This window comes from Vidua chalybeata, chromosome 26, assembly GCF_026979565.1.
Source record: "Vidua chalybeata isolate OUT-0048 chromosome 26, bVidCha1 merged haplotype, whole genome shotgun sequence".
Classification (NCBI taxonomy): Eukaryota; Metazoa; Chordata; class Aves; order Passeriformes; family Viduidae; genus Vidua; species Vidua chalybeata.
In genome coordinates this window covers 1,528,970-1,554,239 of record NC_071555.1, presented here as the reverse complement: position 1 = coordinate 1,554,239, position 25,270 = coordinate 1,528,970, and the positions used below count along the sequence as shown (strand labels likewise).

General features: G+C 44.9%; 2 protein-coding genes across 6 annotated transcripts in view; one reads left to right on the top strand and one right to left on the bottom strand.

Moving 5' to 3' along the window:
- Nucleotides 1–25,270, bottom strand: part of DDX42 (DEAD-box helicase 42) — a 28,261-nt gene that overhangs the window by 2,604 nt on the left and 387 nt on the right. The window contains exons 1-18 of one of the 3 annotated variants that reach the window (XM_053965009.1): nucleotides 25,092–25,252; nucleotides 23,701–23,777; nucleotides 11,580–11,816; nucleotides 10,807–10,957; nucleotides 10,105–10,166; nucleotides 9,073–9,109; nucleotides 7,704–7,853; nucleotides 7,383–7,487; nucleotides 6,689–6,808; nucleotides 6,115–6,291; nucleotides 5,498–5,626; nucleotides 5,171–5,270; nucleotides 4,917–4,964; nucleotides 4,340–4,437; nucleotides 3,156–3,432; nucleotides 2,459–2,685; nucleotides 1,114–1,224; nucleotides 503–604 (exon numbers count right to left, since the gene is read on the bottom strand). In XM_053965009.1, the coding sequence (XP_053820984.1) occupies nucleotides 503–604; nucleotides 1,114–1,224; nucleotides 2,459–2,685; nucleotides 3,156–3,432; nucleotides 4,340–4,437; nucleotides 4,917–4,964; nucleotides 5,171–5,270; nucleotides 5,498–5,626; nucleotides 6,115–6,291; nucleotides 6,689–6,808; nucleotides 7,383–7,487; nucleotides 7,704–7,853; nucleotides 9,073–9,109; nucleotides 10,105–10,166; nucleotides 10,807–10,957; nucleotides 11,580–11,816; nucleotides 23,701–23,759 (2,190 nt within the window). In that variant the 5' untranslated portion in view covers nucleotides 23,760–23,777; nucleotides 25,092–25,252. Of the gene's footprint in view, nucleotides 1–502; nucleotides 605–1,113; nucleotides 1,225–2,458; nucleotides 2,686–3,155; nucleotides 3,433–4,339; nucleotides 4,438–4,916; nucleotides 4,965–5,170; nucleotides 5,271–5,497; nucleotides 5,627–6,114; nucleotides 6,292–6,688; nucleotides 6,809–7,382; nucleotides 7,488–7,703; nucleotides 7,854–9,072; nucleotides 9,110–10,104; nucleotides 10,167–10,806; nucleotides 10,958–11,579; nucleotides 11,817–13,598; nucleotides 13,686–23,700; nucleotides 23,778–25,091; nucleotides 25,253–25,270 lie in introns of those variants that run through there. The other 2 variants (XM_053965010.1, XM_053965012.1) reach the window with 2 other exon arrangements.
- CCDC47 (coiled-coil domain containing 47) lies at nucleotides 13,920–24,343 on the top strand. 3 transcript variants are annotated; one of them, XM_053965054.1, is made up of 13 exons: nucleotides 13,920–14,019; nucleotides 16,159–16,424; nucleotides 16,546–16,653; nucleotides 17,496–17,670; nucleotides 17,854–17,975; nucleotides 18,532–18,597; nucleotides 19,338–19,439; nucleotides 20,280–20,390; nucleotides 20,698–20,783; nucleotides 21,512–21,570; nucleotides 22,059–22,168; nucleotides 22,340–22,507; nucleotides 22,755–24,343. In XM_053965054.1, exons 1-13 carry the CDS (start codon nucleotides 13,935–13,937, stop codon nucleotides 22,833–22,835), a joined length of 1,539 nt encoding a protein of 512 aa, XP_053821029.1. In that variant the 5' UTR covers nucleotides 13,920–13,934; the 3' UTR covers nucleotides 22,836–24,343. The 3 variants fall into 3 exon arrangements, with proteins under 3 accessions (XP_053821029.1, XP_053821030.1, XP_053821031.1); XM_053965055.1 differs by lacking the exon at nucleotides 13,920–14,019 and adding an exon at nucleotides 14,251–14,378 and having other exon boundaries at nucleotides 22,340–22,841; XM_053965056.1 differs by lacking the exon at nucleotides 13,920–14,019 and adding an exon at nucleotides 14,396–15,439 and having other exon boundaries at nucleotides 22,340–22,841.

Sequence of the window (25,270 nt, the reverse complement as noted above, 5' to 3'; positions counted from 1 at the left end):
GCCCCACAGAACACGGAGTCATTGTGAATTCACAAGCCCACCTTAGATTTTGGGGCAACAGAATTCCTAGAAAAAGTCAGTCTTGGAGTGATTACATTCCTCCTGTGCTTATGGACACACAGTGAGTGACAGGCACCTCCTACCACACAACACCAACAAGGGAATTCTTACATTGTGGGATTAATTTTTACACTGAAGAGAAAGAGCTTCTGTTTCCCCTTTTGATTGCAATTACACTACTGCTGCTAAGCAACCTCAACAGAATCGAGCCCAGGTGCAGAATCCAGAAAGAAAGAAAAGCAAAGAGGCAGCAGAAAACAAAGTAAGTTTGGCAAATTTGTGCACATGTGTTCAGTCCAGCCTGCACCTAATTCCACCACTTGGGACTGCCATGCTGAGTGTGCTCCAAGTGACACAGCCACATCCACCACCCCCAACTTCCCTGAAATAACAGGGCTGCTGCATTTTCAGGGGAGAAAAGGAGTCCAAGCATGGAACCAACCTGGAAAGCTGCTTTCATTGCTGTCAGCCTGTCCCCCATGGCCCCTGTGGATGGCTTGTAGGCCTCATAGTTGCTCATCACACTGTTGTTGTTTCCACGGTCCTGTGCAAAAACACAAAGGGCAACTGCAGAGGTTTATTCCACATAGACACACTCAGTTCAACCACTGCTCACATCTATCCTGTCCCTGCACTCAGGAAATACATCCACTAAGGATGACAGACTTCTGGAGACCCCTGAGCAGTGGAACAGTTTGCTCCATTTCTTTTTCCTGCCAAGAATCAGACTGAAAATGGCAGAAATTTTGAAGCAATTTATTTTGAAATTTTGAAGCATTTATTTTACAGTAACAGCCTATTTTATGAGGAATCTTCAAATGTTCTGGATCACTCTAGCTCTAAAAAAAAACCCAGCTCTTAACAAGAGAAGAACAGCACAGGAGACTTTCACTTGAGATATATGATCCTAACTCTGAAAGATGCTGAGCTATGAGAACTTTTAAAGCAGACACTGTAATCCAGTACCAAGATTTTTTTAAATTAAAGAGTAATCAATACTAAGTGAAGAAGTTCCAAGAATCTGTGAACAACCTTTTCAGCATCTCTACTTACAGTATTTTCTGAGCCCAGCCCGGGGCGTTCACGGTATCCCAAGCCACCTCCACCAATATTCAGCTTCTTGCCCTTCCCCCCTTTAAAACGGGATTTCCGGAACCATGGATTCTGTAAGAGAAGGACAAGTCTTTCTCAACACAGGGAATAAAAAGCTTCACAAATGCATGCAATGAGGCTGAGAGAAAAGGGATACTGAGCATTTCAAAAGACAAATGTAAATACTGTTTTCCATTTAACCACACAGCTGCTGTAGGCAGTTGTCATGTGGGTCTGATGCTTTGAGTTACAAATGCTTTCTATGAAAACTAATTTTACACCTTCAGCTCTCATTCAGGTTAAGGTTTTGGGGGTTTACATTCTAATAAACCCAGGAATAAACACGATTTCCAATGCCATCACTTGGGAGCTCTGCTCTTGCTCATACTTTGGTTTCACTGATTTAGCCCAGTGCTTGGCTAAGGAGAAATGAGGGTCTGTCAGCAAAACTTTCTGTACTGAGCAGTGGCCAGGGAATGTCAACCCAAACAGATCTGCTATTTCCAGGTGTTTAAATAGTAGTTGGCTGCACCTCTTTTTATGCCCTACAGTCTCTCCAAATGTGAGTAAGTCAGTTGTCTTCCTACAGGCTCCTCTCAAGGCAGTCAGGGGAGCTCTGCCTCACTAATTCAGTCCCTTCTGAAAATGCTGCCTGTGTCAGAAAAAGTATTTGCTTTTGGCAGCTGCTGTCCAAGCTACTTGCTTATGTGTCCACAGGCCTGCTAATCCATCTCTGAATCTGGGAGTTGCCAAATCCCCAGATTGGCAACTGGGAATTGCCAATTGGGCTCTCTTGCAGCTATATAGGCAGCAAAAGACAAGAAATTAGAGTTGGTAAGTTCAGTGGCACAAGCACAATTGCTGCAGCTACCTGTCATACCTATATATAGCAAATCTGCCAGAGAGCACTGGCAAGCAGGTGGAATGATCAAGCAACAACCCTTTCACAGAGGGAATGTCCCTGTAATTGTTTTCTAGTTTAGCTTTCAACTAAGCTGCATCTCTCAGGTGCCTGCTATAAATCTGACTGTAATGAGATACTGGAATGCTCTGCTGGCATCAGCAGATTACAGCTCCTCATTTCCTAGGCAGTGCCTGGCCCCAAAATAGATCACATACTGTGTTACAAAATCTTCATGGATTCTTTCAAAGGCCATTAAAAACACTAGGAAACCTACTTTAAGCCAGGACAGATCCCCAAAAAGTCACTGCTAACACATGACGGAGCCAGCAAAATGAGCTGGCTGATTTTGTGCTGAACCTGAGGAAGTGAAACTTCCTCACCTCAAGTTTTGCTGGTTCATACCTGCATTGCCAAATCCAGCAGCTCTTTGGACACGTGCTGGTTGGCACCCTCCAGGTTTCTGACGAGGTCACCAGCGAAGTTGCTGTCCTTGGGGGTCAGCAGAGTGTAGGCCACTCCCTTCTCCCCGGCGCGGCCGGTGCGGCCGATCCGGTGCGTGTGGGTGTCGATGTCCCGAGCCACGTCGTAGTTGATGACAGTCTTGATGGAAGGGATATCCAACCCTCGAGCTGGAAGAAAGAGCAACGTGGTGAGAAGTGTCATTATCCCCAATTAACTCAGAGCAATTCCTCTGGTACCAGGGTATCACCCTGCTCTGGTCCTGCGGGCAAAAGGAACATCAGCTGATGAATGAACAGCAACCACTTCCTTAAGACACAGCTTTTCTTTCTGTATATTAAAAAATGTCAGGCTGTAATTCAGGCATCATTAAGAGACTAAAAATAACTCCCCTTGCCAATGCCATGTACTGCACAGGCACACAGTGAGACTCTTGGGGGTGTCTGTGCAGGGCCAGGAGTTGAGCTCCATGATCCCTGTGGGTCCCTTCCAGCTCAGGATATTCCTTGGTTCTGAAAAGCACCTGGAAAACAGTGTCCTGCAGGTGCAGAGGCCAACCTGGTTGCCTTCCACTGAAACATGCTTGCCTTTCTGCTGATACCAACAGCTTATCTGAGCTGCTTTCCAGAAGGTCACGTACCTGCCACATCAGTAGCTACCAGGATGGGGATCCCCTTTTTCTTAAATTCCGAAATGACTTTATTCCTCTCGCTCTGGTCCATGTCCCCATGAAGCAGCCCCAGGTTATGATCCTCCTGCTTGAGGTTATTGGCCAGCTCCTCTGCGTTGGCTTTCTTGGTGACGAAGAGGAGGACGCTCCCCGAGGACGTGAACTCCACGAGGCGCCGCGTCAGCCAGTTCCACTTGCTGGGCCCAGAGGGGAAAATCTCCACAATCTGAGTGACATCTTCATTGGCCTAAGGGGAGAAATGTCCTTAGAGTCAGGAAGGTGGGAGGAATACACAGACTTCCCACACATTCTGCATCACAAGTAATACAGTGCGGTGCAGCTTACAGCATTACCTGCAAGTTTTCTCTGAAAGATTTAATTTTTACACATTTCAGTATTATTTCAAGGATGATGCTCCCATTACACAGTAATAGTTTAGATCAATGAATAGAGGCCCTCTATTGAGTGATTGAGCTGTGAAAGCTGGTGCTTTTCTTAAGCAAAATCAAGGAAAATTTTTCACAGAAAGAAGGGGCTTCAGGCAGTCTTTTTTTTTTTTTTTTTTTGTTATAAAGGGACCTGATGTAAAAACCAAAAACTACAGAGAACTGGTTGAAAGAAGGATGTTCTGAAGGCATCTTGTGAAATTTCTCAACAGTTTCAATATATTATTAGCAAAGTTTCTTCCCAGCAAGTTTATATCTGCCCACTTCATCAGCTTCCTACTAGATCCCAGCCTGCTGATAGTTCAGCTGTCACTGTCAAGCAAGTCCAGCATCAACATTCCCATGTAAACCATAGGACAGAGATTTTAACTTTCAAATTCTTCACTGCAGAAGTTCAATGGCTTTGTTTATGCTTTTGAGACAAAACTGAAAGATACAACCATTGATTCAGCCTAATAACAAAAATAAACCACCACATTAATGTTCTACTCCTTGATGAAACCTCCCAACACTGCAGGAATATTTGTTGGTGGAAAGGTCAACAAGATAAAAATAGAAACGCACTATTTCTAAAACTTTCTATTTTTGCTAAGCACAAATGATTTAAAACTAACTATAAATGACGATTCTTGAAGTTTAACTTAAATTTCAGAGAACAGAAACAGAAAATTCCTTGCTCTGAGTGTCTCACAAGTATCATGGAATTACCTCTCCAATGTCTCCTTGCACAACCCGAATTGGGTCGATCAGAATATCCCGAGCCAATTTCTCAATCTTCTTACGGAACGTGGCACTGAACAAGAGGGCTGGAAGAGAAACAGGCTTCAAATGCCTTGAAGTAGAAACTTCCTTTCAGAACTGTAAAAACACTGCACAGATGTTGTGAAGGAGGACCCAGATTCCTGAGCGTCAGTGAACTGAAGCTGAGGTTTTATGGGCTCTAATGGAAATTACCAACCACTGTTAGAATACCATGAAATGGAAACACATTTCATAGCATCTGAAATATTGATAATACAGGGCACTGCTGTGAACTTTCTCTCATGGCAGCTCAGAACACTGAATTTCAAGGCATATGAACATGAATTCAGCTAATCATCTTTGCTCTGAGTGCAGTCGGTGGAGGGATTACAGAGAGATGAGTTGAATGCCCACATGTCACAACTGCTCCCTCCCAACAGCCCACGCTGAGAATAACACCAGTGGACTTTGGCACAAGTCTCCTGGTGTGGCTGTGCCCAGAACTGGAAATCCAAGCTCTGCTCCAGACTCACTGTTTACTCACTCTGTCTGTCAGGACGTACGTGGCTTGCGATTGATCTGACCTGATATTCTGCAAAGGAGAAGAAATGCTCTAATCAACCCTGCAAGCTCATTGTTTAGAAAAATTAAGTCAAAATGCAATTTCATAGCTTTATTTAACATATAATCACAGAAAGAACGAATGCTTCTCACTCATTATTTAATTTTACAGACCCCCCTTAAGCTAGGACTGGGCATCACTGCTTTCCAAAATAGTGACTTTGGTTCAATACGTACCAAACCCCATATCAAACATTCTGTCAGCTTCATCAAACACAAGGTAAGTGACTCTCTGCAGGTTTGTAGCTTTCTTTTTCACATGATCAATCAAACGACCCTAGTAAGAAAAAACTCCAGGTTTTTAAAGCACCTTTAAAAACATGTTAATATATACAACCACCTAGCTGATTTTCATCCTGACTTACCAGAGACTTAGAACAGAAAACATCTCAAGGCTCCAGTCTAGAATTAAGTGTCAATATTCACGTCATGGGAACAGATTCTTACAACTTTTTTCAAGCTGAACAGTGCAAAGCCCTGGTTTTGGTGCACACAGGTACTTACTGGTGTGCAGACCACGATCTCTGCCCCCTCCTGCAGGGCCTTGGCTTGCTCCCACATGCTCCCTCCTCCGTACACGGCCACGGAGCGCAGGTTATAGGCCTTGCCAAAGCGCTTGCACTCGGAGTGGATCTGAGGGTGTGACACAAACACAGCACAGCTCACATCACACAGCTCTGGGACAACACACCCACCCTGGAAATGCAGCGTGGAGCCTGAAATGCACTCTTCAGCTACTAACTTAATGAAATGATTCCAAACTCCTCAGGGGTGAATACTTCGACACATGTGGATAATTTCCAGTAACTTGAGAAACCTACTTAGGCACCCAACAATAATTTAACCTGCAGGCTCTATCCTTTTGCACATACAATTTGTCACGATGCATGCACAGCATTCTTAAACCTAAAAATAATGTGGGATTAATTAAAAATTTTAGGTTTGTCATGATTCTTCAAGAAAACAATGGTAAGAAAGAGCTGTGAGCTGGACCCAGGCTACTCATGCACAAAGTAGTTTTTTCAAATACTTTCCTGAGATTATCTGATAATTTCTGCCAAGAATTTTGCCTTCTTCTCCAAGCAGACTGGCTGGTACATACAGGAATGCTACACACCTACCTGCTGGCAGAGCTCCCTGGTCGGGCAGACGATCACTGCAATGGGACCATCCCCTGGCTCAAGCTCCTTCTGATCCATGATGTGGATCAGCATTGGCCAGATGAAGGCGGCTGTTTTCCCACTTCCAGTCTTGGCTATCCCAATCATGTCTCTGCCACTTAGTGCCACTGGAACACCCTAAAAAGAAGGAGATTGGAAGCCCACATTATGCCCAGTCTAGCACATCCTTGTGCTAGGCAATACAGGAAAACTTGGGTAACGAGGAAAGCCCAAGACAAAAAAACCCTGAACATTTTTTTCTTCATACATTTCTCTAGGCAAGAGACATCACTTGAATATTCTTCGTTCACAAAAAAAATAAAAACAATGAAAAAGGAATATGGATATATTTACAGTGGTTCAACAAGAAAAAAAGTGGGCAAACTTCTGTTTAAAAAATACCAAAGCCATTTTTCTAGAAAAACCCACTCTGCAGGCAACTAGAATTTAATCTGTCTCCTTGTCATGTGGATGAGGGAGCTTTGCATGTGTTATTTTCATTCTCTTTACAAGTTTGAGAAGTAACAACACTCACCTGACATTGTATTGGAGTGGGTTGGGTATACTCAGATTTCCTAATCTGATGCATGAGTTGCTCATCAAACCCAAAATGAGCAAAACTACTGCCAGGCCTTGGAGGAGCAGCCCCGGAGACCTTGGGAAGAGAAAAAGATCTTTGTTCATGAACAGTGAGAGAAAAACAGAAAGCAATCTGTTAAAAAAAGAAAACAAAAGAGGTCTCTCTGCCTCTGAAAAAGAACTATACTTTTTGAGTGGACATTAAATTTAACTGGGTGCAAATTCCAGATGTGTTGTGTAAATATGACTTTCAGGTACAAAAATTTAATTATCTGTCAATAACATGAGCTACTGAATAAGCTACTGAATTGTTTTTACCTCCTTGTGTCTTAAACTGGTGTTTAACCCCAAATAATTCCCTTCACAGAAGGTCACCCCACTAACACGTCAGAAATGGCGAAGAATTCATTTCTGCATCTATTTCCAGTTTTAACTGCTAGCTCTGGAGGTCTTTGGTCCAAGTAGCATTCCTCACTGCCCACTTTCACAAATCCATAGGAGACTTCCAAGAAATCAACGTCACTGCAGGTGTCTGAGAGGACTGGATTCAAAAGCTGGAGTTCCCAGTGAAAATCTTCATTTAAACTAAGGTAGTCCAAAGCTGAAAGGGAGTTAAAAGCTGCTGGGAGAGCAGTTTGTGACCAGCTTACCCGGAGATTCAGCTTATGCCGTAACTCCACCACTTGCTGCGGGGTCAGGCTGGTGATCTCCTCATGCTCATCATAGAAATTTTTCTCAAATGGTGGGTATTCAATCTGCAATGTAATTAATTCATTACTCAGTTAGTCCAGACTCAAGATTCCTTTTTTTTCTGAAGTTCTCAATTGTCTGCCAGAACACTTGCTTAAATGAAGCCATTTCAAGGAAATTTAGTATGACTTACTTGAGAAAGCACTGAAATATTACAGGGACCACCTCAGCTCCTGCTTTCTGTAATGCCTCAAACAGAACAGAACAGAAGTCCCTCCTACCTCTGAATGGTCAATAGGTGGAAGAGGATCAATGATTTTTTTGGACGGTGCAATTGGATTCCCATCACTATCATACTCCAGGTTATCCTCTTCCTCCTCCTGTACCACACCAGCAGTGGGGTTCTCAGCCATGTAGCGAAAATACGCTTCCTGCAGCAAAACAGATCAGCAAACTCACATACAATAGGATGCAAAAGTACTTCTGTTTGTTGAAGTGATGTATGTGCTAAGCAGCTGTTTGCTTTCACACCCACCACTGAGGAAAAAGGGAACTACTTTCACTAGAACTGATTCTTCTAATAAACACCAACAGATACATCCTGAAGGACAAGAAGTACAAATGAACAAAACAACTCCAGTGTCAGATACACACAAAATGCTCCTAAAAGCCAAACTTCTCTTGTGTCTGCTTCACAACTCTTTCACAAATCTTGTTATGTTTACCAACAGAAGGATCTATTTTTATTTCCACATGAACAAAGCACAAAAAACAAAACAGTGTAGGTTTCTAACCAGAAAACACATTGTTACTAAGCATATGATATTGACTTTTTAAAACATGCCAAAGATAGTTTCTTTACTTCCCCTAACTAGACTTCAGGAGATGAAGAGAGATCTAATTTTCATTGAGAGAGTCAACAACAAATGTGCAAGAAAGTATTTCAGAAGAGTCCTTCAAGACAAGCCTGAGTTAAGACACTGTCACCCTGTCATGTGAAGCAGCCCCAGGTTGCTCACAAAGATGTTTGTGTCTCTCAGATTCTCACTGGCTCAAACTCTGGCACAGCTACACTCACCACACTGGAAGCAGAGGCCAGACAACCATGCCAAGCTCTGCATTAATGCAAGTAACACAATTGTTAGTAACTACAACTCAGTAGGAAGGTACATTTTGAAATTAAGTTTTTTCTCTTTATTATTTCTACAGTGATACTTATAAAGCTCAACGAGAACTGGAGCTTCTCTGAAAACAGCCTGATCAAAGAGCCTGATTCTTGCCCTGAACAGACCCCACATTTCACTGCAAGGAGCCTCCACAGTCCAACAGCCTCTCCCTGGTGTCCGCTGGAGCTGATTGTGCTAATTGCAATGTGTAAGATCCTCAGACACTGAACAATCTGTACAGGAAACTTAAGTTCAAACTGACTGAAAAAATCTTCTTCAGTGAATGCAATTGTCTACTATTCTTCTTAAACACCTAGAAGGGTAGAGACAGCAGGGTAACCACTACAGCTTCCTGCTGAATTGTCCGGATACTGCGCATGACACTGGAATTTTGTTTGTCCCTAATATTTATGTGTTGGGAGAAGAAAAGTTAAAAAATACAAAACAACAAAAAAGAAGATAGAAAGACTGCATAGGAACTCACTTGGTCATCTTCCTCTTCAATGTCATCTCGAATACCCCTGGAAAAACAAGCGGAGAAAAAACTTCCCTGCAAGTGTTCCACAGACTCAGCTCAATAGTTTCATTTGATTAGTGCTGAGCTCCAGATTTCGTGGAAGACACAACACTATCAACTCGGCAACATTTATATTCCCGACCCATGGAGTTTTCATATCTGGTGCCAACCATAGCAGTGACCCTGCAAAGACTTCTCTTTACTTCTAGTACTGAGACTGAAAGATTAGGATTCCATCTTCCCAGCAGAAGCCACATCAAAGATCATCCTGGTCTAAGCTCTTGATGCTACAGAAGTCCCATAACTGAAGAGGAATATGAGCCAGGAAGTGCAAATCCAGTTCAGAACTTCCCCAGGTGGTGATTTGGATCCGGTGTTCTGTGTCAGGACCATGTATAATCTGATCAACCCCATGCAATGTAACTTCTACCACTATATCTGACATTTCTATCAAGAATCAACAGCATAATTATTTTCCTTAGTCAAAACAAATAGCTAAGCTGCATGAATTTAAATTGTTTTAAACTCTAAATGTAGTACCCCCATTGTCATGTGCTACCTAATCTATCAGCTTTAATGTCTAAAACCCAGTCCAAGTTTGGAAGAGTCTCCAGTAGTCCAGGTACAGCAGCACTGAGTTATTTTGCTCACATAAATGCAATTTTAAGCTAAACCATCCTGATCTCTCCAAGGGTGTGGGAAGCAGAAAAACTATCCAGGCTGATCTGGAAAGTGGCAGGAGTACAACGTGTTGCCCCGATTTCTGTGACCTAGAAAGATAGGTCTAGATAGGTGTGGGATAACTCTCAGTGTTTTTGCAGTTTGCTATGGGTTCTTCCCTATTATCTTATTTTTACAGCATCTCATGCACAGGTTAATGATGTTTATTAGGTATATACTACACTGTCTAATGAACAACCATCATCAACAAAACGCACTGGAATTCTCTGAGCACCATACAAGATAAGGCAGGCATGGGAATGATAAAAGAGAACTTACTTAACGTTCTTTTTTTCTTTGTCTTTATCTTCGAGTCTCTTCATGTCTCGAGCAGCTTGATCCTAGCAGGTCATAAAGTTGTCACATGTTAAAAAGACCAAGATGGTAAAACATGGAAGGGAAACAAGTTCCTGAATAATTAAACCATTATGTCACAGAGATAACACTTTTTTGACTTTTAACTTCATCTTGTTCATATCTGATTATGCTAAATAAATTCTCCTACTAGTACCTTTGAGTTTATATACTACTCTAAGCTGGTGACAGTGCTATTGAAAAAATAATTTCCCCATATTTCTCCTGAATCCAACTAATAACAGAACTGTAGTCAAAAATCAGGTCATCATAAATACAAACAATTTCCATTTAGGTAGTGAAAAACTACCTAAATAAATACATCATAAATACAAATAATTTCCATTTAGGTAGTGAAAAACACAGAAAATCTTAGTTTGATATTCAGAAACAAGCAGAGCTCTATGTTGTATTGTTCTGACATCCTCAAAGCAGTTAAACAGTTAAGTTATTTTAAGTCATATCCACTCTCTGTCCATCTAATCCATTTTTGAGGTCTAACTAACACCGCAAAGTTAAGTGGCATTTTGACTGCAGCTGCCAAAGCCCTGAGTGACATTTGCTGCCCCTGACTGCACACAGGTACAGCCACAGCAATGAAAAAACATCCCCCGAGCTGGCTCTTGCCTCCACTTCAGCCATGAATGCCTCCAGAGGATCATCATCGCTGTCAGAGTCCGCTGATTTGGAATGGAACTGCTGCCGGGTGGGGGAATTCTCTGCAGGAATGTAGGGCAATTCCACATTGCTGGAATCTTCCTCTTCATCCTCAAAGTACCTGAAAAAAAGTGAACAACAGCCCAGTCAGCACATGGCTTACAGCACTGTGCTGTCTTTCATGGTTTCTGGTTGAGTCAAGGTACCCACATGGACAACAGAAGTCAGTATGGACACAAGAGAAGATGTTGAGATTTATTTATTTAGAATTATTAATGTTAAAAGTTCAAAGCGATGGCAGGGCAAAGAGATAACATAACATTGAGTCTCTCTTCATCTTTCTTTTAGGCTCCCTTTAGGTACTGGAAGGCCACAATTAGGTCAGCCCCAAACTTCTCTAGACTGAATAATCCCAACTTTCTCTGTCTTATTTATATATTTATGCAGCCAAGAGAAGGGTTAGTAAAGAACTGTGGAGATCAATGTTTTCCTGTGCAAAAGACACCCAAATTTATCCTACTTGGCTCCAACTCTGAGAAGACCATAGAGTGAATAAAATATGTTCTCCAGAGGGGAAAGCTGGAGGAGGAAAGCTTCTGCAGGCTACCGTAGCATCTCACAGTTTTCTAAGTATATTATTCTGTATTTACTTATATAAATGTCACAGATACTTCCTCCGACCTCAGAAACATAAAAATATTAAAATCTAGGGTTACATAAACACAAGAAGTAACTGTACTTACGCATTCTCCTCATCAAAATTGGCTCTCTTTGACCCAATTTTGTAGAAGGAAGGCAGCTGAGGAGGCCCCGATTTCGCAAATGCTGCCGAGGAGCCGGCGCTGCCAAAAGCACTGTGGGACTGCTGAGACAGCTTGGGCTCCTCTTTCTTGCCAGGTGTTATGGCAAAGCCACCAAACCCAAAGCCTCTCTTAGTACCAGGTCCACCTTTATTCCAATTCATGATGTCCCTGATATAGCTGTTAAAACAAGAAAAGACAAATTAATGCTCTTTCTGATTCAGGCAGTTACAGGTAATTGTCATGATTTTTCTTGTTAGTTGATCACTTCAGTCATGACACAGGGACTTGTGGAACTCTGAGTGACAAGAGTTTAATCTGTTTCCCAAAAAGGAATGTCAGTATGAATATAACCACAATTCCAAAGAATAAAAACAAAGTGGTTGTCTTCCAGAACAGGTCGTGTCCTTCAAGGATTACTTAAACACATTTAAGATGTTACCTGTCCTGTTTGCAGTCTAACACAAACAAACCCAAGGCCAGAACTTTGAACACCAGGAAGAACAAGAGATGAAAAGGCAGCTCAGCATACTTTGCATGTCCACATTGTCCCATCTGAGTGTTTCATGGCTTGTCAATACCTCACTCCTGCAACCCAGCAGCCTCCAGAGAAACGGGCCCAGAGCAGCCCCGTGTGAGCCCAGGCACATCTCTGCCAAAAGCCTTTGCCTCTCAAACCACCTTCAGCCATACATACCATCTCTATTTGTTATACATATTTATATGCTCCCCAATCTCTGTTTCTCAGACAATATTTTAAACACTCCACATAACAGTGTCTGCCCTGTCTTTGATTTTCTAAGATGACGACTGAACTGATATACTAATATTTACAGTTTCCATTCTTGAGTCATTTAGTTACCTGCATGGTCCAGCAAATCATACCTGTGAGGCAGGAAAGAGCAAGACACCCACTGCTTTCCAATGCATGATAATTGACTGTCCAAAGGCTACAAGTCTTATTAAACAAATCCTCACACTGAGAATCTTCAATGAGATCAGAACTCACTGGCAAAGAAACAACTTCAAAACAATCTGAAGGTAAATAGTGCAGCCGGTCCCTGTGCTGAACATTTACCAGCTTGGGGCTTGCTCAATAAATCTCGAGTCAAGACCAAAGCTCAGTAGTAGATTTCGGGAGAAACTCTGCTCTCCATGGAATCCTGTTTTCCCTCTTGTCCTGACACCCTGTAGCTTTTACACCTGCGGATCCGCGGCACTGGGAGATCAAAAAGTGCAACGGAGGGGTGAGAGGGGGAACCGCATTTCGGCTGTGACAGCGCAGTGGGAATCTTTGAAAACTGTTAAGTTAAAATCTGATTGTAAGAATTCTTCCCCACTGTACTTATCCACCTTTTCCCCCCTTCCACTATCTAAAAAAAATAAGGAGGACCACTTTTTTATTGTCATACAGCAGCAAAAGTACAAAACACGGTCAGTTCGCCCACTCGCCAGCAGCGAGCGAACAGGGAGAGGTTCCCACAGGACGCAGAGACCGCAGGAAAACCCCGGGGGCTTCGCTGCCCTGCGGCCGCCGTTCCGCGGGAGGAGACTCGCGGGACACGGACCCCGCCTGCGGCGCCCGGGATCCGCGGGCACGGCCGCGATGCGCCTCAGCTGCTCCCGTTCCAAGGGGGAAGGGCGGAGGGACCCCCGCCCGCCGGGATCGCCCTCCGCAGGCCACGGCAGGGACAGGGGCCGGGGGGGGGACAGAAGCCGCGGGCAGGCCCTGTCCCGGCACACCGGGCCCTGCGCGGGGCCCTTCCCGCCCGCGGAACCGCGGTGCGGGGCGGGCCCTTTGTGCGGGGCAGGCCCGGGCTGCCCGCGCGCGCTCCAGGCCGCGGCTACGGCGGGTGCCGCCCGCGAGAGGCCCTGCAGGCCGGCGAGGGAGGATCCTCCGCCGCCGGCCCGGCCCGGCCCGGCCCCGCTCCCCTCCCTCGCCCCTCAGCCCCCCGCACTCACCCGCAGCCGCCGCCGCCGCCGCCACTTCCCCGGTTACCGGGGCGGGGGGTGGGGACGGACGCACCGACGTGCCCACGCACTGTGCGTGAGTGACGCGCGGCGGCCGCGCGTGCCCCGGCGCACGCGCACCGCCCGCAGGTGAAGCAGCGGGGAGTGAGGGCGGTGGGACCGGGCAAAGGCGGGAGTGGGACGCCGGCAGCGAAACCGAGAGACGGTAACGTCAGCGGCGGCCCCGGGACCGCGCTGCTTTCCCGGTGGTTCCTGGTTGGTTCTCGGGTGGTTCCCGCGCCGCAGGGCCGGGTTGCCCTACTCGTGTGTACCCGCACACCCCCGCATATGCGGCGGGGCCCGCACGGCGCAGGCGCCCCGGTACGGCGGGCGCGGAGCGGAGCGGAGGGCGGGGGCCGGGCCCGTGACTCAGGTAACGCGGCCCCGGCCCCCGCGGCCCCGCCGGGCGGGACACCCCGCTCCCACCTCCCCAGGCCTGCCGGGCGCGGCTCGCTCGCTCCCTCCGGGGAGCTCGGTACCGGCAGGGTCCCCGGGAGGAGCAGCCTGGCGCGGAGGGCACCGGGCGTGCGAGGCCTGTGCTGCGCCCCGCGGGGCGGGAGGAGCTGGCGGCGGTGCCGGGGATGCGAGAGGGGCTGCGCCCAAGGGCCGGCAGATCGCTGATTTTATCTGGTTAACCTTGACTCGTGTTCCGGGAAGGAGCTGGGAGCGTCCCCGGAGCGGCGGGATAACGAGCACCTTAGGGTGGTATCCCCGCTTCGGGCGGGGGTCACGGTGAGGGCCCGACCTCCTGGGGACGGGCGCTTCTCCAAAATCTGCCACCGAGCTCGGGTCTAGGCTCGAGATCTACTGAGCCAGCCCGAGCTGGTGAATGTTCAGCACAGGCAGCAGCAGCAGCAGTGCTTGCCTTGGCATTGTTGAAGTAGTTTCTTTTGCCGATGGGGTCTGCGCAGCCGGGGTGGAGATCGGAGAATGAATCGGTTCCTCTTGCAAGGGAAAGTCGGTGGCGTGTGGGTCGTGGAGGGCCTGCCGAGGATATTCTGCTTCCTGGAATTTGAACTTGGAAGCCATTCTGAGATTGCTGACCTAAAGGGGTGCTCCAGCTCTCACCCACCTCTGGTTCAACTGTATCCTTCGAATTGGCTGTAGAAGTTTATTTTGCATGAAGCTCTTTGGAATTGTTGGGTCTTCTGAAGGTGGATGTGCTCAAATAGTCTTGGAGTTCTTAATGTGAAATGTTAAGAGTTTGGTCGAGCAGGTGGCTCTGTTGTTCTGTCATTTTTAACAGCGTGTAGATTCTGTCCTATCTAAATAGTATTTTGGGTTTTTTTTCCTGCTTAAATTCACATAAAATTGTGATGTTCCCACACCATGTTCCAAATTCCTGGGCTCGACCTTGCTGAACTTTCCATCCTGATTAAGGTTCTGTGACCATGTTCTGTGCGGGTTTTTGCTGGAGTGAGGAGTGTTTGACAAAGGTGTTTATTTTAGTCGTCCTTGTCATTCATAGCAGTGGATTCCCTGCATGAGGCACTCAGAGGAATGCTGGTCAAATTTAGAAACAAATCATTTCTATTCTAAGTTTGTGAGAGAACACTCTGATTAACATTCAGGTTCCCACTCGGATCTGGTTGCGGGAGGGAGTAAAATGAGCCTGACAGCAGAGCCTGATGCAGCTGATCCTCTGTGCCTGGTTGTGAAGTGCAGCTGGGGGGTTCTTGCTGCCTTTTTTGGACCTTGGAGAAGGTTCTCCAACCTGAAGGGGAGGTTGGGACTGTTTTGAACTCAAGTTTTGAACTCAAGCAGAAGAGACAGGAAGCTGAGGGCAAAACAAGGTGAACTGACAAACTCTGCAGGGATCTGGCTGATGTGGGGAGAGCTCTGGGCTCGTGAGCACCAGTTTACTCCTTTGTTATGGGGAGCAGTGCACTATCTCTTCTAGTCTTTTTTTTTTTTTTTGGCATAACTTCCAACAAAAGGTCTTTGTCTCTATGCAGAAATCATGATGGGACACTGTGGGAACTTAGTTTTGAGTGTGCAGCCTAGAAAATCACAGACGGGCACTTTTGGACTAGCAGAGGCTATCAGAGCATTGCTGTTTAAATTAATCAAGTGCGTTTTAAGATTTACTGCTGCTGTTACACATTCAATGCTCCAACTGTGCCTAATTGCTAATTAATAACAACTGTAGACACAGAATGTGGTCTTGGAAGTGAGCTGGCAGAGCTGGCTGGGAGATGCTACTGGAGAGTCGGTTTTGTAGCAGAACATCCCTGCTTTCCATCTCAGCTCATTTCAACAGTGTGGCCTGATGTGAATTTGCTGCTGCCGCAAGCAACAAAGTCCAGAACCTCTCCTTCAGAGTTATTTTGTTCTTGTACCAGTAGTCACTTTCTTTATAGAGAAGATGGCAAGATCAGGCACGGGTTTATTTCTCTTTCTGGTCTGACTCGTAGCGTTTTCAAATTGTGCATTGTGGGTTGGGGGTTACTGGAGGTGTGATGTAACAGAATTGACGAGGACGTTTTGCAATTATGTAATTTTTTTTTTCCAGTGAAAATGAAGAATTTGTATATTTTTATCGCAATCCTGTTCATCCCATGGAGCTTTTCTTTGGCAAAGTATGATGAATTTGAGGATGGAGATGATATTATGGAATATGATGATAATGACTTTGCTGAATTTGAAGATGTGAGTGAAGATACAGTCACAGAGTCTCCTCAGAGGATCATCACTACAGAAGATGATGAAGAAGAAGCCACTGTAGAGCTTGAAGGTCAGGATGAAAATCAGGAAGACTTTGATGATGCAGACACACAGGTAAGGCCTTGCCTACTTCCTCAATGTGTTTCCTAATAGTGTCTCTGCACCTTTCTTCCTCTTTTTGGATTTTACTTGCTGGGCTTTGGATTTTCATACTGTTTGTGATTTCATCCTTCAGGAAGGTGACACCGAGAGTGAGCCATACGATGATGAGGAGTTTGAAGGGTATGAAGAGAAACCAGATGCATCTCATAGCAAAAATAAAGACCCCATAACAATAGTTAATGTAGGTATAACTGTTGATCCAGTGTCTATTTGGAGTTTCATCACTTATTTTCCTAAGACAGTATGCTAGGAATGTTACTGGGGTACTAAACAATGAACACTGTGTGGTTTTAGCTTGTCTGTGGCTTAAGTGTCAGATTAGAACCAGTCAACTCCGTTGGTTTTTGAAGTCAATCTCTCAGCCCACCCTGCATCACCTGCATTATGCCTCCCAAAACAGTCTTCCACAGATGATCAGGTGCTCAATGTCTGCATTTTTATTACCCCTGAGATCTCTTTCTAGGTATTACAGCTGACCTTGGCAGTGAAAATTAACATTTGGTACTTCTATGACTCAAGGGTGGTACAGTGATAGCAGAATGGCTAATTAGCCTCTGAGGTGGCAAGGTCAGGAAGGCTTCCCTGCTGCCCCATGGAGTGTGTGGCTCTTGCTGGCATCCTGAGAATGTTCTTGGGAATTGGGTGTTTGGATTTGCAAAGAAGTTACATGATGGTCAGATAATGCTGTGATGGACAGGGTATCAAGCTCAAATGCTCAGTGAATTGAAGTGCTGGACTGTTTACTCTGAGGGATGTGTGCTAACCCAGGCTCACTTGGAAGTGAGAACTTCTTTTCTATTAAGCAGGTATTTTGGGAATGCTGTTATCACTTGTTTCCTGTATGATTACTGTGCCCCAGTAAGCCAAGTGCTTTATGTAGGCTTAGCTCTCTCCTGTTGCCTTTGTGGAGCTTATTGCTGTGTTGGGGATGGAACTTCTCCACTACTCAAATTTCCCAAATTTTTGTGTGTATAAAATCCACTTTTCAATATGTAAATCACAGTTTCTGTTACCTTTCCACAGGTCCCTGCTCACCTTCAAAACAGCTGGGAGAGTTATTACATGGAGATTCTGATGGTAACAGGTCTGCTGGCTTACATCATGAACTACATCATTGGGAAGAACAAAAACAACCGCCTGGCTCATGCTTGGTTCAACACTCACAGGGAGCTGCTGGAAAGTAACTTTGCTCTTGTTGGTGAGTTCCATGATGACAAAGATCCGGTTTTAGTATTTGAATAAAGCTGGGTTTAGTCTGGTATTTAGGCTGTAGAGAATCCTTCTCTGTACTATGGTATCGTGAGCTGTAAGCCTTCTGCTGAACTGTGGTGTCTCAGTTTGTGAGTTTAGATTGCAGCTCTTTCACTGTTGTTTTCCTCAGGGGATGATGGCACTAATAAAGAAGCTACAAGCACTGGGAAACTAAATCAAGAAAATGAGCACATATATAACTTGTGGTGCTCTGGAAGGGTATGCTGTGAAGGAATGCTCATCCAGTTAAAGGTAAGAATGAGGGAGTTTGTGGTGCAGTTTACGTGTCACCAGTTGTCAGGTTCTAGAGGCTTTCCCATTCCTGTGTGGGCAACATGGAATCCCAGCTTGGCATTTGTGCTCACATTCAGACACAGAGTTCTGAGTACACACACATGAGGAAAAACTGGTCATCTGAAGGTCTGTGCAGACCTGTATTCTGCCCCTTAAATTTGGCACCAAAGAGCAAGTGCTTGCCTGAAGACTATAAAAACCAGAGGTGTAGTGTGAACAGAGGTAACTGTAGGCTGAAGAGCCCATTTGCCACTTAGAGGGATAAATGGACCAGCAGGAATTCCAAAGAAGTACAGCAAAGACAAATACGAAGCCCTGGACCTGGGTTGGAACATTCCCAGAGTTCATGTTCTGACTTGAGGGAACAAAGCCCCGAGAAACTTCTCCAATGCAGAAAGGGCCTGCTTTTGAGCTGTATTGGTCACACAGAGAAAACTCAGGTTAGATATTAGGAAGGAGTTTTTTACTGTTGTCTATTCAGCTGCTTTCTGTGTTTACCACCTTGTGTTTTTAGTTTCTCAAGAGACAGGACCTGCTGAATGTCCTGGCACGCATGATGAGGCCGGCGTCAGACCAAGTGGTGCGTACTCAGCCCTTCAGATTAGCTCTGCTAAACCGTTGCATTCCTTCGGTTCTGCTCTGCTGCTTTTGATTTTTCCAGGTGATTTCTGTAGTATTCCATATCTTCCAGTTCAGTAACTATTGAAACAACCTCAGAGAATTGTTCGTATTTCTTTCCTGCCCGTGAAATGCAAACTGCTGATGACTGGAAGTTGCTTTATCTGTGGATTTTATTTGAGTGGTTTTGTGGGTCTATCATGATTCAAGATGTCATATTGATAAAAAGTGGTTTTACAGTCTGAAATATTTAGTGATTGTTCATCTGTCTGTTCAGTCTGCCTGAATAGGACTGCTTAAACCCATATGTTGGTCTGGATATTATATTCTTAATGTTACTTTTGCCTTCCAACTTGCTCTTAGAGAGCATAAGTGCCAAGAGAGGTTACATTTGGAAAAACAGTGACTGTGTGCACTGTGAATACTCTTCCCATGCATCTGTAATTGTATTTACTTACATCAAAATATTTAGTTGCAAATTATTTTTATAACTCTGCTGTTCTAGTCACTGTCATTACAGCACAATACTGAATGGTGTGCTCCATCTAATTAAAAAGCTTCCTTACTTTAAGATATACTGAAAAGCTTTAAATCAACCACCTTTTTCTTAGCTGTGTCTGTCCTTGCTTAGTCCTTGTTCTTAGGAATCAAAGTATCAGCCAAACATTGAAATCTGACCAGGGCTAATATTCTGTTTCACAGCAAATAAAAGTGACAATGAATGATGAAGATATGGACACGTATGTGTTTGCTGTTGGAACCAGAAAAGCACTGGTGAGACTTCAGAAAGAGATGCAGGACCTGGTATGTACATGCACGATGATAAATAATAGCATATAAGAATCTAATCTGCATATTCATTGTTTTCTTGGGAACAGCTGAAAACCTGTGACTGACCTGTTGGAATTTGTGTGGAAAAGATATTTATTTACAGATAAAAGTCTAATGGAATCAACCACCAGAAGTGCCCCCCCATCAGACCTGCAGGGAAAGATGCTGGGGAAAGCAGCTTACACCTTTCTTTTGGGGTATAGTTGGTTTAAGAGAGGCTGCAGATTTTTGTCAGCAAACATGAGTGTCACTTCATCTCATTTCATTTGCACAAAAGACATCTTCAGGGATTGAAAAGTAAACTTAATTAGTGATATGTGATTTGGAAAATTTAGGTTTAAGTCATCTGTTTTCACATGTTCCAAAATTAAAACTTTCCATATGTTCAAGCCATGAAAAGAATTGCAGAGCTTGTAAAGAATCCAGTGGTAACAAGTAATGTTAAAAAAATCTTTTCTCTCAAGTAATGGCATGATGTGTGGTTGGTAGGATGCCAGTTTTTGTTCTGTTATCAAACAATGTAAGCAAAATGCCTTAATCCACTTTGAACACTCCAGTATGTATGTATTAGAGTTGTTTTATCTTCTTCCTTAAAATGCTGACTTCTGAAGGAAAATACTAACTTAAAGAGTGTTGATGCTGTGTGCTTTACTTTGTTTGAAATGTCCCCAGCCAGGATGAGTGAATGAGTGTATTTTTTATTGTTTCTTTTCAGGTACTTTTGAAGGTCCCTCAGTTCCAGAACAGTTCAGTCTAATAAGATATTTACAGGCTTGTGTTTATTTTTCTTTCACGTTGTTCTCTTTGAAACAGAGTGAGTTCTGCAGTGATAAACCTAAGTCTGGTGCAAAATACGGGCTTCCAGATTCGCTGGCTATCTTGTCAGAGATGGGAGAGGTCACGGAGGGAATGATGGATGCTAAGGTAAACTTGAATGAATACAAATACTCCTTGGTTATCCTGGCATTTACAACTTGTATGTTCTAAAAAAGTTAAAAGGAAAAGTTAAAGGGGAAAGTTCATGTCTTTGCCAGTGTCACTGTGGCAAGCAGGGCACAGCAATTTCCTGAGTGTTGTATAGAAGCGTAGAACGGTTTTGGTTGGAAGGGACCTTAAAAATCATCCAGTCCTAACCCTGTGCCATGGGCAGGGAACCTGGCAAACTCCTGTGGAGTGGGTAGGCTGCAGCTGGATTGGTGTTGGGAAAAACTAACACCCATTTCTCTTCCAGATGATCCACTTCCTCACACACTACGCTGACAAGATTGACTCTGTCCAATTCTCGGACCAGTTCTCCGGTCCAAAACTTATGCAAGAGTACGTACAAAGGCCGAGCTCTGTGGGGCTGATTGTCAGCTGTGCCTCAGCAATACACAGGCAGCAGCTCTGCTGTTTCCCTGAGCCTCCTAGTCCAGAGGTGTTTTCAGGGGCTGCTTCTGAATTGCCAAGTGGTGGGTGATGTGTCTTATCTGAATTCGCACGTAGGTTTTTGCACGTGCCTGTGTATTATGCTCACAGGCAAATAAATAAATGAACATAAAGGGACGTATTTTGATTTAATTATAAGACAGTTTATGTGTATACCTTGTACTAAAATTGTTGAGGATCTGTGAAATGTAGGACTGAGATTTTCACATTTGAATACTGTGGGATTCTGGGCAGTGAATACTTAAACTCTTGAGAAAATATTTTGTTTTCCTAAAATATTTAGACATCTTTAGTGGCATAAAGAACAAGGGGGTGTGTGAAGCTGAATGTAATTCAAAATATACAGGCCTTCTTAGTGCTTGCATGCCCTCTTGACACTTAGAGGGGCTGGTGCTGTATGTGTTCACACTCATGCCTTTTCTCTGCAGGCTTTTGGGTAAAACACTTCTGGAATCTGATTAGTTTGAAACTTAACTTTGGATTATAGCCAGGCTTTTAATGTTTATTTTATTCAACTACTTTCCAAGTGTCTTTTGGTTCTTGATGGTTTTTCAGACGAACGTTAGTAACTTTACATTTTTCTTCACTTTTTCCAAACACTTGTTTCTTTCTTCCAGGGAGGGCCAGCTTACAAAACTGCCTGAAACTAAAAAGACACTTTTGTTTACATTTAATGGTAAGGGCTCTGTTGTCTGGGGGGGGAGGGGAGTGTGTGGCTTTATTTGGGTAAGTCACATGCTCACGATCTGTCACCTGTGGAAGATAATGTGTGATGAGTGGCTTCAGTGCATGTAGCAGGATCATTGATTGATAAACAGAAGGCAGCAATATTGTCATGATAACAGGACACTCAGTCTTGCTCTTCTTGACCTCAGCTCACACTCCTATCTCTCAGTGTGGCTTGTTTTTAAACCACAAGCCTTGCAGTTTGAACTTGCACAGGCTCGGTTGGTTTGAAATAAAAGAATTGGGAGAATTCTAGAAAATAATAGATCTTCAAATCTCTTCAAAATTGAAGCCTATAGCTCTAAATGAAGGTTCCTAAAGAGCAGCATAAGAGCATCTTTATTTCATGAACAGTGTGAGCCATAAGGGAAGAGCATCACAGCAAGCAGATGAGTACTGCCAGTCTGTGTGAATGAACAAGGAACTCTTTTTTTTCAGTGCCTGGTTCAGGCAACACTTCCCCAAAGGACATGGAGTCTTTGCTGCCTCTGATGAGCATGGTTATCTACTCCATTGACAAAGCAAAGAAGTTCCGGCTGAACAGAGAAGTAAGTAGTGTCTGGTTTTCTGTCTTCTGACATCGTTTGGAATTGGAACCGTTACCACTGGATCCGTATGGATCCACTGGATCCTTACGTTTCTTGTACGACTGGTAGGGATACTGCATCCTGCTTGTGGGGAAAACAGTAAAAACTGCGTTTGCTTTTCTCTGTGCAAAGGGTAAACAAAAAGCTGACAAGAACAGGGCTCGGGTGGAAGAGAACTTCCTCAAGCTGACTCATGTGCAGAGACAGGAGGCTGCCCAGTCCCGCCGGGAGGAGAAGAAACGGGCGGAGAAGGAGCGAATCATGAACGAAGAGGATCCCGAGAAACAGCGTCGGCTGGAGGTGAGGGGATGTTCACGTTGGTACAGGCTGCTGGCAGATCCCTCCTGGGAGATCTCCAGGGCTGCCTGTAGGTATAGTACCAGTGGCAACTTTGATTTCTGTTTGCTGCTCCTTTCTGAAACACATGAAGGCTCCCAGTGAGCTGTGAACCCAGTGCTGGAGGGTTTTGTTGTTTGGTTCTGAAATGATCTGCTTGTTCCTTGAAGAGATCGCCTGTGCTCATTTGGATTCCTGTCCTTGCCTACAGGAAGCTGCTCTGCGGCGTGAGCAGAAGAAGCTTGAGAAGAAGCAGATGAAGATGAAGCAAATCAAAGTGAAAGCCATGTGACTGTGCTGTGAGAAGTGTCTCAGTGCCACCTGTGGAACTGTAATTCACAGGGTACAAAGACCTACGTGACTCCATAATCCTCTGACTCCTTGAACACTAGTAACCATCAAGAGAAAAGTTCTTGCATTGGTGTTACTTATTTAAGTATTACAGCAAAATGTGTGGAGAGCTTTGTCTCGGCAGTTCTGTTCCAGGTGGTACAAAGTTTTGCTACTTGTCTGTTAAAAAAAAAATTGCAATATTCTTGAATGCTTTTTGTCATTTGTTCTTTAAAAACAGAAGATTGTAAACCTGTCCATGTGTGCTGGTAACATATTCATGCTTTGGTTTTAAAATTTGATTTTAGTTATTGTGAGGGAAAGGGGAAAAACTTAGGGGGAGGCAGGCAATCTGCACAATAAACATTTACTGTGTGCATTTATTTGCATCCAGGCACAACACTTAGAGATTTCCATACACAGTATGGATTCTTCAGGGATTTAAGCCCAGTAGAATAGAAGTTCTAACAGAAGTAGAAGATTTTTTTTATCTTCATTTTTTTTTTTTTACAAAGGCCTGAGGCAGTATTAGGTCACCTGTGGGCATGATTGGCTTATGTGTAAAACACAGAGATGGTTAGAACCAAGGGAATGGAATACATGGACAGTTTCCTACTTGTGTGTTTGGATGCTGCAGACTTAACTCAATGTGGAACCTGCAAAGTCAGCACAGTGTTCCTTCAGCAGTGAGTGCAGGGTGAGTTAGCAGTTCAGCCAGCTTTCCTTCAGTATTTTTAACAGTTCAAGTTTGCCTCAACCCCTTCTCTCCTGATCTCAGCAGCTGCCGCCCAGTTCACTTCAGCCAGGAGCCAGATCTAGTGGAGTACCTGCAATTCCTGATCTCCCCAAGCCAGAGGATATTGGTCCTCTTCATCTGGTCAGCCATCTCTTCAGGGTTTTGAATCTAAATGGGAAGAATGAAGTGAATGCCCTGTGCAAGCACTTCGCTGGGAGAGCTCTGCATTTTATAAATGCTTCCTGTCCAGAAGGCATTTTATTGTTGCTTGTAACAGACTTTTAACAGTTTTGTGGGGAAACAACGTCCTGCATTTTCTTGTTCCAATACTTCATGGAAACTTGGTTCTGAGGCAATAAGAATTAGCTGCTGTTGAAACAGCAATTGCTTAAACTCCTTGTTCCAGCATGGGATACTTCACCCTGATTGAAATGCAAATGTCTGTAACCTGATACATGCAAATACATTAATTTTATAATGGTTGGTAAAATTATTTAAAACCAAAACTAATGTAGATTATGTGAAATTTTAGCACTATTTAGCTTTAAAGATTAATATGTTATTGTTTCACAGAGTTCTTTGAAAGGAAATACTAGTTTGTGCTCTTTTGAGTAAGCAGACAGCTTTCCTGAAGTCCCATCCAGTTGTGGGCCATGGCAGCTAATTTTGTAATATGAACATTCAAATGAACAATCTAATGAAGAGTAAAATATAATTGAAACACTCCTGCTTTACTTGGCTTGTCTCAGTGTTCCTTTCATTTAGCAGGCTCTGAAAGCCTCCTTTGTGCAGCAGGAGGAGCTGGTTCCTGCTGGGGAAGGCTGCAGGAGTTGTGTCCCCCTTGTGCAGCCCGGGCTGGGCCGACACGGAGGCTTTGCCCCCGGGGTTTGCATCACAAGTGGGGCACAGCCTTGGCTCCTCTCTGAGGGACCCACGGAGTCACAGGAGTGATCAGTTTGGAGAACACCTCTCAGATGGTCCAACCTGTGACGGATCCCCACCTTGTCACCCAGCCCCAGAGCACTGAGTGCCACGTCCAGGTGTTCCTTGGACACCTCCAGGGATGGGGACTCCGATGTTTAAGAACCCCTTCTGTGAAAAAATTCCTCCTTATACCTAAGCCTGCCCTGGCCCAGCCTGAGGCCGTTCCCTCTCCTCCTGTCCCTGCTCCCTGGATCACAGCCCGATCCCCCCGGCTGTCCCCTCCTGGCAGGAGCTGTGCAGAGCCACAAGGGCCCCCCTGAGCCTCCTTTTCTCCAGGCTGAGCCCCTTCCCAGCTCCCTCAGCCTCTCCTGGGGCTCCAAACGCTTCCCAGCTCCATTCCCTTCCCTGTTCCAGCCCCTCAGTATCCTTTTAAAGTGAGGGGACCAGAACTGGACCCAGCACTTGGGGTGTGGCCTCACCAGTGCCTGGCACGGGTGGGGGGGATAATCCCTGCCCTGACGTTTTGACAAGCCAGGTGCCATTGGCCTTGCTGCCCACCTGGGCTCACGTTCAGCTGCCTGTCAGCCGGCACCCCCAGCTCTTTTCCAGTGGGTCTCTTTCCCGGCCCGCAGTGCTGCGCGCCTGGATGTGCCCGAGGCGCAGGACTCGGCCGCCCCGGCCCCTCTGAGGGACCCAACATGGCGCCGGCTCCTTCCCCGCCGCTCGCGGGAGCTCCG